The sequence below is a fragment of the Sus scrofa genome, chromosome 9, assembly GCF_000003025.6.
Source record: "Sus scrofa isolate TJ Tabasco breed Duroc chromosome 9, Sscrofa11.1, whole genome shotgun sequence".
Lineage (NCBI taxonomy): Eukaryota > Metazoa > Chordata > Mammalia > Artiodactyla > Suidae > Sus > Sus scrofa.
In genome coordinates this window covers 8,546,846-8,563,950 of record NC_010451.4, presented here as the reverse complement: position 1 = coordinate 8,563,950, position 17,105 = coordinate 8,546,846, and the positions used below count along the sequence as shown (strand labels likewise).

The 17,105-nt window shown below is 39.2% G+C and overlaps 1 protein-coding gene across 1 annotated transcript in view; it reads right to left on the bottom strand.

Annotated features, from left to right (window-relative positions):
- Positions 1-17,105, bottom strand: part of PPME1 (protein phosphatase methylesterase 1) — a 92,483-nt gene that overhangs the window by 41,323 nt on the left and 34,055 nt on the right. The window contains 2 exon segments of the mRNA XM_003357190.5: positions 714-806; positions 1,339-1,432. Coding sequence (XP_003357238.3) covers positions 714-806; positions 1,339-1,432 — 187 coding nt within the window.

Below are 17,105 nucleotides of genomic sequence, written 5' to 3'. Positions count from 1 at the left end.
TGCTGTAGTAGCTCTATTAGGGAGACACAGGACAGACAGTATCTCTCTCTAAAGTGCCTGAATAGAGTCTGTCTGTTCGTCCATCACTTAGGTCCCTGAGATACAGACCCCCCCACTTTTGACAGTTCCATCCCCTTCATCCCAATGCAATATGTAGAAAACACCTGACTGACTGAAGAAGACATGCATTAAAGCTCACATCGGTTAAAAATCTCTAGTTTAAAGACCAAGTGAATTGGTCTACAATGATCAATATTTGGAATCAACTTACATCCCTAACCTTCTTAAATGAAACCAAGTGAGTGACCCCGGAAGAAAGAGTTAGACTAGTCAAATTCATCCCAAAGAAAATAACGATCTTGGAGTTCCCGTCGTGGCGCAGTGGTTAACGAATCCGACTAGGAACCATGAGGTCGCGGGTTCGGTCCCTGCCCTTGCTCAGTGGGTTAACGATCCGGCGTTGCCGTGAGCTGTGGTGTAGGTTGCAGACGTGGCTCGGATCCTGCGTTGCTGTCGCTCTGCCATAGGCCAGTGGCTACAGCTCCGATTCGACCCCTAGCCTGGGAATCTCCATATGCCGAGGGAGAGGCCCAAGAAATGGCAAAAAAGACAAAAGAAAGAAAGAAAGAAAGAGAGAGAGAGAGAAAGAAAGAAAAGAAAAGAACAGAACAGAACGGTCTTGCTAACATTAACTTCCACTGTCAACTACTTACCGTGAACACAGCCCAGGAAAGGGCAGAATGGCCTCCTCCATGCAGAAGGAGTAGGACAGGACCCTCTGAGCCACTCTTATAAACTCGAAAAGTGTAAGAATAGTTAAAGATAACATAGCTAACTTTTGCTCACTGAAGTTTTTAATTATTTAGTCATAATAATACTAATTAGAAAACTAAAGACCAAGCTCTAAGCAAAACTGCAGACTTTCAAACTTAAGAGACACTTAAATAGAAGTTTCTGAAACACCAAACCTCTGTTTTTGAAGCTTGGAGCCAGTATGACTATTTTCTCAATGGGAAAAAAAACAATTTCCTTTGTCCTGATGATGAGATAGTCCCCCTAGACAGTAAACCAGTTCAACTCATTTAACTCATGAAACCATCCCTGGGCCCTCAAAAGATGTATCAGTTTCAGGAATTTAATTCTTGATCATACCCATGCATCAGATAATTACAGCCAAATAGGATACTGGCATAATTTTACAAGTAATATTCCATGCTGTACAAAGAACAGATAAGGAATAAAAATGAAAAAAACGATAGAATAGAGAACACAGAAGAAACTACAGAAGTCTTCTTAGACATAAGCTTCCTAAAGAACAAGCCATTCTGCAAAGGATATATCCTTGCCAGTTTCATTCTCTACTTCTACATCTTCCATTGACTCAAAGTACTGACTCCAAGGAACAGGAGAAAAGTCCCGCTTTCTTCCAGGGCTAAGGGGAAACAGAGAAATTTCAAGTAAAAAATAGTTATGAATGAAAATATAACATCTTGATCATAAATATTAAAAGTAAATCTGAAATAAAAGATAAATTCTCGTAAAGATATGAAGACTTTTCATACACAAAGTATTACATTAAAAATGTGTTTTAAAAAGCTCAAGCAGGAGTTCCCATTGTGGCTCAATGGGTTATGAACCCACTAGTATCCATGAGGATGCGGGTTCAATCCCTGGCCCCACTCAGTGGGTTAAGGACCTGATGTTGTCGTGCACTGTGGTATAGGTTGCAGATGCAGCTTGGGTTCTGCACTGCTGTGGCTGAGGTGTAGGCTGCAGCTCCGATTTCAACGTTTTCAATGTGCCACGGATACAGCCGTAAAAAGCAAAAAATAAACAAAAAAAAAAAAAAAAGAAAGAAAAGCTCAAATATATATAAAAATTTTATAATTTTAGGAGCTCCCCTTACGGCTCAGCGGAAATGAATCTGACTAGTAACCATGAGGTTCCAGGTTTGATCCCTGGCTTCGCTCAGTGGCTTAAGGATCTGGCGTTGCTGTGAGCTGTGGTGTAGGACACAGACACAGCTCAGATCCCTCGCTGCTATGGCTGTGGTGGAGGCTGGCAGCTGTAGCTCTGATTTGACCCCTAGCCTGGGAACCTCCATATGCTGCCTCCATATGCAAAAAAAAAAAAAAAAAAATTATAATTTTAGTAAACTGATTAGTATACTTTATAATTGCAAATATATTCTGTGTATATACACAATATAAAACCTGATAGTTCTCTCACCTTCTTCTTGGCTATAGGCTCATTCCTCAAACCACTTTAATATTGTTCCTGCTTCAATAATTTTTGGTCACTACTGCTTCTTCATACCTTTAACCCTTCACATTTTTTCATGCTTCTTTCGTATTTCCCAACCAATCAATATATAACCCTCATAGAAGGCAAACTGGCAGTATCAATACCTTGAATTTTGACTATTTATCTGAAGATAATCTCACACAAAATGAACTGACTTATCTACCAATGCAGCATTATTTGTAACAGAGAAAAACTGTAAATAACCTAAATATCAGCAGGTGACTGACTAAAATACATTTTGAGGAGTTCTTTTATGGCACAGCGGGTTAAGGATCCAGCATTGCGCTACAGTGTCTCAGGTTACTGCTGTGTCACAGGATCAATCTCTGACCCAGGAACTTCCAAATGCTGTGGGTGTGGCAAAAAAAACCCAATAATAAATAAAATAAATTTTGGTACATAGATAAATAGTATTTACTTATAAAAAGAGGGATGCAATTATATACTGATAAAATTCTTTACATATGGATACAACACACTAAGTGACAAACATGACACACACACTACCATTTGGATAAAAATGTGAATAATATAAATGTAATTGCTTATTATGTTTAGAGTATCTCTGGAAGAATACTAATATGGCATTGATGGTATCCTGGAAGAGGAACTCTGACTGGAAGGTGAGAGGGACAGTTTTCAAGGTACATCTCTATCTTTTGATTTTTGAACCATGTATTATTTTAAAATATTAAAATATTTTAAAACAAAACATATCAAAAATAGCCAGCAAATGTCAATTTACAACCTATGTCTTCAACCTTGAATAGAACACAAGAAAGAAACCCTGAGTCTGTTCCTACTACTACACCTATTCTTCTTTCCAGTAACGTAGAAAACTCAGAATCCTATCAGCAGCAAAACATTACCTCCTGCCCGACATCTTCTTATACATGCTGTGGGACCAAACTGAGACTATGTACAAAGTATAATACAAAGTCTCTTTTGTACCCTATAGTACTAAATCAGCTTACCTAAACCAAAGCATCCCCCTCCCCCCCCCCCCCCCCCCCCCCCCCCCCCCCCCCCCCCCCCTAAAACTAATACCAAAGCATTCTAGGTTGACTATAATATTGGGAAGAATTGCAGTGGGGCAGCTAGGCACTCAGGGATGTGTTCTTTCAACAGTCAAGTATTTATTTATTTATTTATTTATTGTCTTTTCTAGGGTCACACTCATGGCAATTGGAGGTTCCCAGGCTAGGGGTCGAATCGGAGCTGTAGAAACCAGCCTACGCCAGAGCCACAGCAACGCCAGATCCAAGCCACATCTGTGACCTACACTAAAGCTCATAACAACATGGATCCTTAATCCACTGATCGAGGCCAGGGATCGAACCTGCAACCTCATGGTTCCTAGTCGGATTCGTTAACCACTGAGCCACAACAGGAACTCCAGCAAGTATTTATTGAATATCTACTCTACAAGACATTGAAACAGGTGAGTAGTTCTCAATCTATGTAAGAATAAAATTACCTAGAGAGGAGTTCCCATTGTGGCTCAGTGGTTAATGAATCTGACTAGGAACCATGAGGTTATGGGTTCGATCCCTGGCCTTGCTCAGTGGGTTGAGGATCTGGCGTTGCCATGAGCTGTGGTGTAGGTTGCTGACGCAGCTTGGATCCCGCGTTGCTGTGGCTCTGGCAAAGGCTGGCGGCTACAGCTCCAATTTGACCCCTAGCCTGGGAACCTCCATATGTCGAGGGAGCGGCCCAAGAAATGGCAAAAAGACACACACACACACACACACACAAAATTACCTGGAGAGCTTTTAAAAACACAGCTGCTTAGGTCTCACCTCTAGAAACTGATTTAGGAGTTGTCTTGTGGCACAGTGGGTTAAGGGTCTGGCGTTGTCAATGCAGCAGCTCAGGTGGCTACTATGGCACTGCTTCCATCTCTGGGAACTTTCACATGCTGTGGATGCAGCCCCCCCCCACACACACACAAAAAGAATACAAATTGATTTAAATGGTCTGAGCTGTGGCCTACGTACTGATAATTTCTAAAGTTCCCCAAGTTGAGAGAGAGGTGCTGGAAATACAAAGGAAGAGTGTATGATTTAGAATGAGAGCAGAGTTCAAATTCCTCACAGTTCTCACCATTTCCCTCAAATTCCCTACAAATTCCTAACACTTACAGTATGGGCTTGGGCATATTCAAATTATCTAAACTCTTTCTGCCTTGAATTGCAATGACTTAAGTAAAATATACCTTGTAAAAGAATCCAATACATCTGGCATTTTTGTAGTTGCTCAGGATGTGGGTATTTTCTGATAGAAACACCCTCTCTATGGAAGTAAACTACAACTTTAGCCTAGACCTATTTTTCTGATTTGCTGTTTGCACTTGAATTCCTACTGGAAAACTAAAAGCAGAATTATTTTTGTTTGTTTGTTTTTAGGGTTGCAAGTGCAGCATATGCAAGTTCCCAGGCTAGGGGGAGAATCGGAGCTACAGCTGTGGCCTACACCACAGCAACACCAGATGCGAGCCACATCTACAACCTACACTGCAGCTCACGGCAACACCAGACCCTTTAATCCACTGAGTGGGGCCAGGGATCGAACCCAAGTCCTCACGGATACTAGTACGGATACCAGCTGGATACCAGCCGGGCTCATCATGCTGAGCTACAACAGGAACTCCTCTTTTTTTTTTTTTTTTTTTTTTTTTAGCACTTATTTATTTTTACTAAAGTATAGTTGATTTAAAATATTATATTAACATCAGGTGTACAGCATAATGATCCAGTATTTTTGCAAATTATATCAATATAAGTTATTATAAGATAAAGGCTATTAATTTCCTGCATGATACCGTGTAAGTCTTTCTTTCTTTCCTTTTTTGTACTTTTAGGGCTGCATGTGCGGCATATGGCAGTTTCCAAGCTAAGGGTCAAATCGGAGCTGGAGCTGCCAGCCTTCGCCACAGCCACAGGCATGCCGGATCCAAGCCACATCTGTGACCTACACCACAGCTCACAGCAACACTTAACTCACTGAGCAAGGCCAGGGATCAAACCCACATCGTCATGGATATTAGTTGGGTTTGTGATTGCTGAGTAATTCCTATACTGTATATCATTTCTGCTTATCTATTTTACACATAGTAATTTGTATCTGTTAATTCCACACCTTAATTTGTCCCTCTCCTTTCTTTTGGTAATCACTAGTTTGTTCCTATATCTCTGTGAGTCTGTTTCTATTGTGCTATATTTTGCTATAGATTCATATACATTCACTGTATTATTTTTTAGATTCCACATATAAGTGGCATCAGATAGTGTTTGTCTCTCAATAGTACCTGACATTGCACTAAGCATAATATTCTCCACATTTATCCACGTTGCTACAAATGGCAGAATTAAGTCAATTCTACTAACCACTCACGAATCCACCTATGCATACACTAATTTGAGTAACAACAACAGCATGGCATGACAAACATGTTATAATAAGATCTATGCATCAGATTGTTTTCCATTCTTTGTCACTTTTATTCAGTGGTATTCTCCCCCGCCTTTATTTTCAGTGCCAGACATGGCAAGGAGTCATTACAGCCAACTGTTATTAAAACATTATTTTGCAATATATACTCCCTTTACCACTGACTCCAAACTGACTCTTTTGTGTGCTTTCATTCTTTCCTTTTTTAATATACTACCACCAAGAGTGGGTGGACATGCATGAAACTCTGATGTCTAAACCTAGGATATCATCAAAGTAATAGTATCCAGCATTTACTGTACATAGCATTGAGTCATTGTGCCCATTTTCAGGTATGATTCTATTTAATAATCATGAAACTCTGGGTTATTGTTATTCCCATTTCATAGATTAAAAAAAAAAAAAAAAAAAGACTGAGAGATACAAAGCACCTTGCCCAAGGTTATAAGACTGAGTGGCAATGACACCATTCAAATCCAGTTCCAGGAGTTTCCACCGTGGCTCAGTGGTTAACAAATCTGACGATCCCTGGCCTTGCTCAGTGGGTTAAGGATCCAGCGTTGCCATGAGCTGTGGTGCAGGTTGCAGACACGGCTGGGATCCCGAGTTGCTGTGGCTCTGGCATAGGCTGGCAGTTACAGCTCCAATTCGACCCCTAGCCTGGGAACCTCCATATGCCGCGGGAGTGGCCCAAGAAATGACAAAAAGACAAAAAAAAAAAAAAAAAAAAAAAAAATCCAATTCCATCACACTTCAAAGTCTCTGTTCTCTACTCCAATGCTTTATTAATTCTCAGACCCGTTTTCTCTCTCATTCTCTTATTCATGCCTCTGAAAGGTAACAAGGTTTATTTAAGGCATATTATTAGAGGTTTCCTTTCATAGTCTAAATACGGCTGACTTTGTCAAGGCCATAGAAATTTTTCAGGTTGGCCAAGCACTAGTTAAACAAAAATTACTTTTGATGGAACAGACAAGATGGCAGAGAAGGACATGAGCTCATCTCCTCTCATGAAAACATCAAAATCACAACTAACTGATGAACAACCACTGAAAAAGATTGGAACCTACCAAAAAATATTTTATGTCCAAAGACAAAGAAAAAGCCACAAAGACGGTGGGAGGGTTAATTCCATACCTGCCAGGTGGGCAATGCATGAACTGGAAAATAATTATATCAATGGTTCTCCCACAGGAATGAGAGTTCTGAGCCCAGTGTCAGGCTCTCCAGGCTGGAGGTCTGGCATCAGAAAGAGGAGCTTCCAGAGCATCTGGATTTAAAGGCCAGCAGGCCTTGAGTACAGGAGCTCCACAAGACTGGAGAGCACACACAAGGTTTCATATACCTGGACTCCAAGGCAAAGTAGTGACTCATGAGTGGCCTGGGCCAGATGTACTTGCGGTCTTGCAGAGTCTCCTGGGGAGGCAAGGGTTGGCTGTGGCTCAACACTAGAAGTGGAGGCATATCCAAGGAATATCCATCAGCATGAGCTCTCCCAGAGTCACCATTTTGGCACCAAGACCTGGCCCCACTCAACAGCCTACAGGCTCCAGAGCTGGGAAGCCTCAGGCCAAACAACCAACAGGGTGGGAACACAGCCCCATCCAGGAGAAGACAGGTTGTACAAAGTCATCCTGACCCCAGAGCCACCTCTAACCACACCCCTTGACCCTGTCCACCAAAGAGACAAGACCCAACTCCACCCACTAGTGGGCAGGCACCACTCTCTTCCATAAGGAACTCTGCACAAGCCCCTGGACCAACTTCACCCACCAGGGGGCAGATACCAGAAGCAAGACAAAAAACAATCCTGTAGCCTAAGGACCAGAGACCACAAACATAGAAAGTCAACAAAATGAAGCAGCAGAGAAATACATTCCAGACAAAGGAACAAGATAAACCTTAGAAAAACAATTAGGTGAAGTAGAGATAGGTAATCTACCTGAAAAAGAATCAGAAAAATGACAGTAAAGATGATCCAAGATCTCAGAAAAAGAATGAGGCACAGAATTCCTGGTGTGGCTCAGTGGGTTAAGAATCCAACTAGTATCAATGAGGAAGCAGGTTTGATCCCTGGCCTTGCTCAGTGGGCTACAGATCTGATGTTGCTGCAAGCTGTAGCATAGGTCACAGACGTGGCTCAGATCCTGCATTGCTGTGGTTATGGCACAGGCCAGCAGCTGTAGCTCCTGACCCCTAGTCTGGGAACTTCCATATGTCACAGGTACAGCCCTAAAAAAAAAAAAAAGAAAAAAGAAAAAAGAAAAAAAAAAAAAAAAAAGACAAGGAAACTGAGGCACAAAGATTGTTTTCTAGTATTAATTTCACATCCTGCAACTTTACCAATCTGCATTTCTATACGATAACAATGAAAGATCAGAAAGAGAAATTAAGGAAACAATCCGACTTACCATCACATCAAAGAGAATAAAATACCTAGAAATAAACCTATCTAAGGAGGCAAAATACCTGTACTCTGAAAACTATAAGATACTGATGAAAGAAATGAAGATGAAACAATCGTGGAAAGATATTAGATTTAAAGAATCACTATTATCAAAATAACTATTCTACCCAAGGTAATCTACGGATTCAACACAATCCTAATCAAATTACCAATGGCATTTTTCACAGAATTAGTGAAGGTCTGGCATTTTTTTGTCTTTTTAGAGCCTCACCCGTAGCAAATGGAGGTTCCCAGACAAGGTTCAAATCAGAGCTGCAGCTGCTGATCTACACTACTGCCACAGCAAAGTGGGATCCAAGCCATGCTGCAACCTACACCACAACTCACAGCAATGCCAGATCCTTAACCCACTGAGCAGGGCCAGGGAACGAACCTGTGTCCTCACAGATACTAGTCAGATTCACTTCCGCTGAACCACGACAGGAACTGCAAAAAATTTTTAGGTTGTATGGAAACATCAAAAAAAAAAATCCCAAATAGCCAAAGTAATCCTGAGAAAGAAAAAAAATGGAGCAGAGTAATCAGGTTCCCTGACCACAGACTATACTACAAAGCTACAGTTATCAAAAGAGTAGAGTACCAGCGCAAAAACAGACATATAGATAGATGGAACAGGTAGAAGGCCTAGAAATAAACAACACACCTAAACAAACTACAACAAGGAGGCAAAATATACAGTGGAGAAAAGACGGTCTCTTCAATAAGTGGGAAAAATGGATAGCCACAAGTAAAAAAATAAAATTAAAATGTTTTCTAGGAGTTCTTTTGTAATGGGAATCTGACTGCAGCGGTTTGGGTCACTACAAAGACAAAGGCTCAATCCCTGGCAGTGGATAAAGAATCTGATGTTGCCACAGCTGTGGCATAGGCAGCAGTTGCAGCTCAAATTCAATCCCTGGCCCAGGAACTTCCAAGAGCAGTGGAGGACGGCCATAAAAAAAACAAACAATGACAAAAAATTTCTAACACCATACACAAAAATAAACTCAAAATGGATAAAAGATTTAAATGTAAGATTGGATATCATAAAATTGTTAGAAACAATAACTGTTAGAAAACATAGGCAGAAGACGTTTCAACATCAATTGCGGCAATATCTTGTTGGATATGTCTCCTAGAGTAATGGAAATAAAAACAAAAATAAACAAATGGGACCTAATTAAAAGCTTTTGCACAGCAAAGGAAACTATAAACAACAAAAAAAAGACAACCCACAGAATGAGAGAAAATACTGCAAATGAAGTGACCAACAAGGGATTAAGCTCTAAAATATACAAACAGCTCATATACCTCAATGTCAAGAAAACAAACAACCCAGTTAAAAAATGTGTGCAGATCTAAACAGACATTTCTCCAAAGAAGACAGACAGATGGCTAAAAAGCACATGAAAAGATGCTCAACATTGCTAATTATTAGAGAATTGCAAATCAAAACTTCAATGAAATATCACCTCACACTGGTCAGAATAGCCAGCATCAAAAAATCTACCAACAAGAAATGCTGGGTGAGGTGTGTAGAGGAACCCTCCCACACTGTTGATAGGAATGTAAATTGGTACAACCACAATGGAGAACAGTATGATAATTCCTTAAAAAACTAAAAATAGGAGTTTCCATCATGGTTCAGTTGTTAACGAATCTGACTAGGAACCATGAGGTTGCAAGTTTGATACCTGACCTTGCTCAATGGGTTAAGGATCCAGCGTTGCTGTAAGCTGTGGTGTAGCTCACAGATGCGGCTTGGATCCTGCAGGGCTGTGGCGGTGGCTGGCGGCTGCGGCTCAGATTGGACCCCTAGTCTGGGAACCTCCATATGCCACAGGTGCAGCTCCAGAGAAGACAAAAAAGATAAAAAGACAAAAAAAAAAAAAAAAAACCCTAAAAATAGAAGTACCATATGATCAGCAATCCCACTCCTGGACATCTATCAGGAAAAAGCCCTAATTCAAAAAGATACATGCACCCCAGTGTTCATTATAGCACTATTTACAACAGCCAAGACATGGGAGCAACCTAAACATCCACTGACAGAATAATGGATAAAGATGTAAAGTACATATATACAGTGGAGTATTACTCTGCCATGTGCAGTAACATGGATGGACCTAGAGATTATCATACTAAGTGAAATAAATCAGACAGACAAATATCATATGATATTACCTATAGGTGGAATCTAAAAATGGTACAAATGAACCTATTTATAAAACAGAAACATACTTACAGACATATGGATACCAAAAGGGAAAGGTGTGGGAAGGGATAAATTAGGAGTTTGGGATTAACATATACAAGCTACTATATACAAAATAAAGAATCAACAAGGACCTACTGTATAGCACAGGGAACTCTACTCAATATTCTGTAATAACATATATATATTTAAGAATCTGAAAAAGAATGGGTAATGTATATGTATAACTGAAGCACTATGCTATACACTTGAAACTAACATTATAAATCAACTATACATCAATAAAACTTTTAAAAATGAAAAAATATAGTCCAATATAAAATAAAAATTGAATTAAAAAAAGAAAAATTACTTCCTACATTCAGAAATTATTCCTAAAAGAACACCCTCCAGTTCTCTCCCCCTCCCTCTCCCTCTCTCTCTCTTTAGGGTCACACCTGCAGCATACATAAGTTCCCAGACTCGGGGTTGAATTGGGCTGCAGCCACAGTAACGCCAGATCCAAGTTGGATCTGCAACCTATGCCATAGCTTGTGGCAATGCCAGATCCTTAACCCACTGAGCAAGGCCAGAGACTGAACCTGCATACTCATGGATACTAGTCAGGCTCTTAACCCACTGAGCCACAATGGGAACTCTGTCACCCTCTATTTCCAGTCCACATTTTTTAAAAAATTCCAAGGACTACACAATTTATATCAACAAATGAGTAATTCCCGTTTTATTAAAGACCTAAGCATCTATACCTCAAAAGGTTTCTCTACTCCCACTGGGATTTTTCTGGCTTACTCCTAACATTTGTATTTGAACATACAATTGTTTATACACTCAAAGACTTCAGAAGTTTTGCAACCAAATGTTAGACAAAAGCAGAATCAGTAAGGACCTTACATGAATCTTTATATTCTAGTCAGAAAGAATACCTGTATTTTAGTAACGAAGTTTTTGTTCTTTCTAAAAAGTTCATTTTCTTATTCTTTTATTCCTAACTACTTTATGACCATTACAACCTGTATAAGCTTTTTTTCAGCTATAATTTTTAAGTGAATTAATTCCTGACTTTTTTCTCTGTGGCGTCACAATGATAGAATTTTGAAGTCATGAAAAGAACTTCCAAAAACCTAACAAGTGAAGTTTTACTTTAAAAATAAGGATTTATTCACCAAGAATCTATTACATGTACTAGGCCGGAAGTGAGGTGGAGTGGTAGGAGATGCTGGGATAATTATAAAACTAGTGAGACAATGCCTCTGTTCTCAAGAAGCTAATATCATTTCCCTAAATATCTAACATAATGTATAGATAAATACCCTAAGAGGAAGAGGTAAAGTGCTATAAATGTTCAAAGGAGGGAACAAGACAACTTTCAGCTTGGGAAACAGAAACTCAAAGAAAAAAAAACATTTAAGCTAAGAAGGATAGACAGAATTTGAACTAACAATGGAAACAGGGAAAGAGGGAGGGGTAAGGAAGGCATTTCAGGCGGATAGAAGGACATAAAGAAGGATCCAGTATGATGACTGTCATAGGAGACAACGATAAAAAATTTAGAAATTAACTACAAGAGGTGGGAATAGTACAGCAGTTCTGAAAACTAAAACTGACACAACTAAAAGCAGATAGTGGAGAAGGAATGATAAAGTAGAAAATCATGTTTTCTTTCTGTTATTTGTATGTTAGTGCCCCAGACGTCAGATAGGATTTGGATGGTACTGCAGAAAATGAAGAGCCACTAGAATGCACAGATTAAAGTATTTCTGAAAGATCGATGTGGTGAAAGGTACAAGACAGACTTGATTCTGGAAAAAAAAAATACTGCAATAACCTGGGTAGGAAAAGAGGGGAATCTAGACTGGTAATGGAATTCAAAACGAGGAAAACACAGAGAGAACTTTCAAGAAGGCAATCAACAAATCTCAGTAATATCAAGATATGGACAATGACTAACAGGAGAATCAAAGCTAATTCTAAAGTTTTGAACTAATAGATGAATTATAAAGTCCTGAAATTGGTAGGTAAAAATCTACTTTGGGAGGTAAATGTACATAGAATTTTTGATATCAAAAAAAAGATTATATCAAACCTAACAAATAAATGTTTAATTTCCTCCCAGTTCCTGCTACCAGAGGAGCAGTTGGAAGAAAGGGAGCAAAGCAGTATGAGAGATACACAGAAGTATGGCTCTACCTAAACCACAAGAATCGAGTGTGTTTATGGATCCTTTGCTATTATCCCAGACCCTGTTCAGAATATGATGAGCTGAGAACCCATCACTCTAGAAAAAAATGCATATTCATATATTTTGTATACAATTCCACCGGCTTCAAGAAACCCATCTATGAACCCCAAGCTAAGAACCTTTGGCCTAGACTTTGACCTTAAGATCTACTTCCAGGAGTTCCCATCATGGCTCAGTGGTTAACGAATCTGACTAGGAAACATGAGGTTGCGGGCTTGATCCCTGACCTTGCTCAGTGGGCTGAGGATCCAGCGTTGCCCTGAGCTGTGGTGTAGGTCGCAGATGCAGCTTGGATCCCGCATTGCTGTGGCTGTGGCGTAGGCTGGCGGCTACAGCTCCGATTGGACCCGTAGCCTGGGAACCTCCATATGCCATGGGTTCAGCCCTAGAAGAGACAAAAAGAAAAAAAAAAGAATCTACTTACAGTAGAAAGAGGAAAATTTCAAAGAGGAAGAAAAAAAATGAGGGGCTACTGCACTCTTAAAACTTCCTAAACTTCACGCAAATTTTCTATTTGCTAGAGACTAAAGATTTCTTTTCATAAGCCAGTTCTGCCTTTATTAATTGTGTGACCTTGGGCAGGTCACTTAACTTCTCCAGGCCTGAGTTACGTCATGTCAGATAGGGTTGCATCATCAGTTTTACAGGGGTTGTTAAGAGGTTTGAAGTAGCCTTGTTATTCCTTAGTTACTCTCAAATTAGCTGTTCTATTTTTGCCACAGAACTAATCATTTTCTAAAATTAGCTTGTTCCTGTATTTATGATCCTCCAGTAACTCCACCTAATTTGCTACTAATGTTTGAGATCCATGAGAGCAAGAATGTTTTCCATTCGTTCACCACTGTGCCCTCAAAGCCTGACACACGGATGATTATTTGCTGACAGTATGAAATAAGCTATGCGCATAAAGTACTTAGCTTGGTGTCTCAATAAGTGTTTAGGCTTATAAACAGAATCCTTACTGAATCCTGCTAAGGCTTCCAGTAAAAAAAAAAAAAAAAAAAAAAAAGGACACTACAAAGCTATACTAACCAACACTGCAATATAGGCATGAGAGTAGATATATAAATTAATTGAATAGAACTGAGAGTCCAAAAATAAACTCTTAAGTTTTACAGTCAATAGATTTTCAACAAAGGGGCCAAGACAATTCAGTGGGGAAGGAAGAATCTTTCCAATAAATGGAGTTAAGACAACTGCAAAAGTATTCATGCAAAGTTGAGACTCTGCACCCTTCTCCTCACACTACACACATAGTGAAATTAATAGCTAAAAATAAAAAATGCAAAAGAAAACACGAGAGGAAATCTTTGTGATGCTGGAGTAGGTAACAATTTCTCAGCTACATCACCAAAAACAGAAATGATAAAAGAGAAGATATAGGAGTTGGATTTCATCAAAATTAAAACTATTCATTAAAACTATGTATAGAGTTTATAGTACAACTATGTACAGATTATTTGAGATTAAATTTTATTTCCAGGAGTTTCCGTCATGGCTCAGCAGAAACAAATCTGACTAGCATCCATGAGGACGCAGATTCGATCTCTGGCCTCACTTAGTGGGTTGAGGATCAAGCACTGCTGCTCACAGACGTGGCTCGGATCTGGTATTGCTGTGGCAGGCATAGGCCAGAGGCTACAGCTCTGATTCAACCCATAGCCTGGGAACCTCCGCATGCTGCGGGTGAGGCCCTAAGAAAGCAAAAAAAAAAAAATTATTTCCAACAATTACAAGCTTTATGACCATTAACAGGTTATCTCTGCTTCAATTTCCTCAACTGTAAGTCTGAAATGTGATTACAAGGAGGCACATAATAGTTCATAAATATTAGTTATTACAGAAATACTGTTTATACCTAAGCTACATGGTATAATGATTATATATTTTCTTTTTGTACTTCTTACTTTTCTACAAAATAACTGACTTTTACTTTTACTTTTTTATTAAACTATCACTATTAGCTTCCAAAACCTTTTTACAGACAAAAGACATGAACAAGTATTTCACAAAAGAGGAAACACGAATAGCCTGTAAACATATTAAAAAGCTTCCTAATTTTTTTTTTTTATATGGAGGTTCACAGGCTAGGGGTCTAATCAGAGCTATAGCCACCTGCCTACACGAGCCACAGCAACAAGGGATCCGAGCTGCGTCTGCAACCTATACCACAGCTCACGGCAACACCAGCTCCTTAACCCACTGAGCAAGGCCAGGGATCGAACCCGCAACCCCATGGTTCCTAGTTGGATTCGTTAATCAGTGAGTCACGCCAGGAACTCCCTAATTTTGTTCATAGTAAAGAGACGTAATATTTTATTAAACAGGAGAAAATCAAAGTTTAGTTACATGTATATAGGGGAGAGTCCCAGAAAAACTGACTCACTCCAAAAGACATAATATTTTAAATACAGTAAGGTATAATTCCATACCTACCATGTTTTTTTTTTTATTATTATTATTTTTGTCTTTTCTATGGCCACACCTGCGGCATATGGAGGTTCCAAGGCTAGGGGTCCAATCAGAGCTGTAGCCACCGGCCTACACCACAGCCACAGCAATGCCAGATCCGAGCCACATCTGCGACCTACACCACAGCTCATGGCAACCACATGGTTCCTAGTTGGATTCGTTTACCACTAAGCCACGACAGGAACTCCCAAACCTATCATGTTGACAAAATTTAAGAAACCAGATGTTACCAAGTACTGGGGAAGATCTAGATAAGATGGAACTATCATCCACTGCTGGTAGGAGGGAAAAATTGTTTGGAAAACAGTGAGGCATCATCTGGTAAAACTGACAGGTATCCTTCAATTTTGTAGTTTCACTTTATAGAGAAATGCTTGCACATACGTACTAAGATACACATAAAAGGATGTTCATAGAATCATTTCCATAAAAGCAAAGAATAACTAGCAAACTAAATGTTCACTATCTCTGGAATATGCAAATTGTGATATATTCAGGCAGTTGAATACGGCACAGATGTGAAAATGGATGTGTTAGAATTACAGGCAATACACCAAAAAAAAAAATAAAACACCTAGGAGTAAACCTGACCAAGGAGGTGAAAGACTCTGTATAAAACATTAATAAAGGAAAATAAAGAGGATTCAAAGAAATTCCATGGAAAGATACTCTGCGTTCCAGAACTGGAAGAATTAATCTTAAAATGGCCATACTATCCAAAGCAATCTACAGATTTAATGAGATCCCTATCAAATCACCCATGTCATTTTTCACAGAATTAGAACGAATAATCCAAAAATTCATGTGGGGCCATAAAATACCCAGAATTGCCAAGGCAATCTTGAAAACAAACAAACAACAACAGAAAAGAACAGGAAGCATAACTCTCCCAGACTTCAGACAATATTGCAAAGTTACAGTAATCAACAGTGTGGTATTGGTACAAAAACAGACATACAAACATGGAACAGAATAGAGAGCCCAGAAATAAGCCAAGACACCTATGGTCAATTAATCCTCAACAAAGGAGGCAAGAATATAAAATGGAAAAAGACCATCTCTTCAGCAAGTGGTGCTGGCAAAACTGGACAACTACATATAAATTAATAAAACTAGACCACAACCTCACACATTGCACAAAAATAAATTCAAAATGGCTTAAATATTTAAACATAAGACATGACACCATAAAACTCCTAGACAAGAACATAGCCAAACATTCTCTGACATAAACCATACAAATGTTTTCTTAGGTCAGTCTCCCAAGGCAAGAGAAATAAAACAAAAAACAAACAAAAACAAAAAAAAAAAAGGGGATCTAATCAAACTTACAAGCTTTTGCACAGCAAAGGAAATCATTAAAAAAACAAACCAAAAAAAGACAACTTACAGAACGGGAGAAAGTTGAAAATGATGCAACCAACAGGAACTTGTCTCCAAAATATACAAACAGCTCATACAACTCAACAACAACAAAAAATAAACCCAATTGAAAAACGAGCAGAAGACCTAAACAGCCATTTCTCCAAAGAAGACATACGGTGGCCAGTAAGCACATGACAAAATGTTCAACATCACTAATTATCAGAGAAATGCAAATCAAAACTACAATGAACTACCACCAGACACCAATCAGAATGGCCATCATTAACAAGTCTAAAAATAACAAATGCTGGAGAGGGTGTGGAGAAAAGGGAACTCTGCAACACTGCTGGTGGGAATGTAAACTGGTACAACCACTATGGAAAACGGTATGGAATTTCCTCAGAAAACTCAATATAGAACTACCATATGATCCAGCAATCCCACTCCTGGGCATATATCTGGACAAAACTACAATTCAAAAAGATACATGCACCATATGTTCATTGCAGCATTATTCACAATAGCCAAGACACGGAAACAACCTAAATATCCATTGACAGATGAGTGGATTAAGAAAATATGCTACATGTATGCAATGGAATACTAGTCAGCCA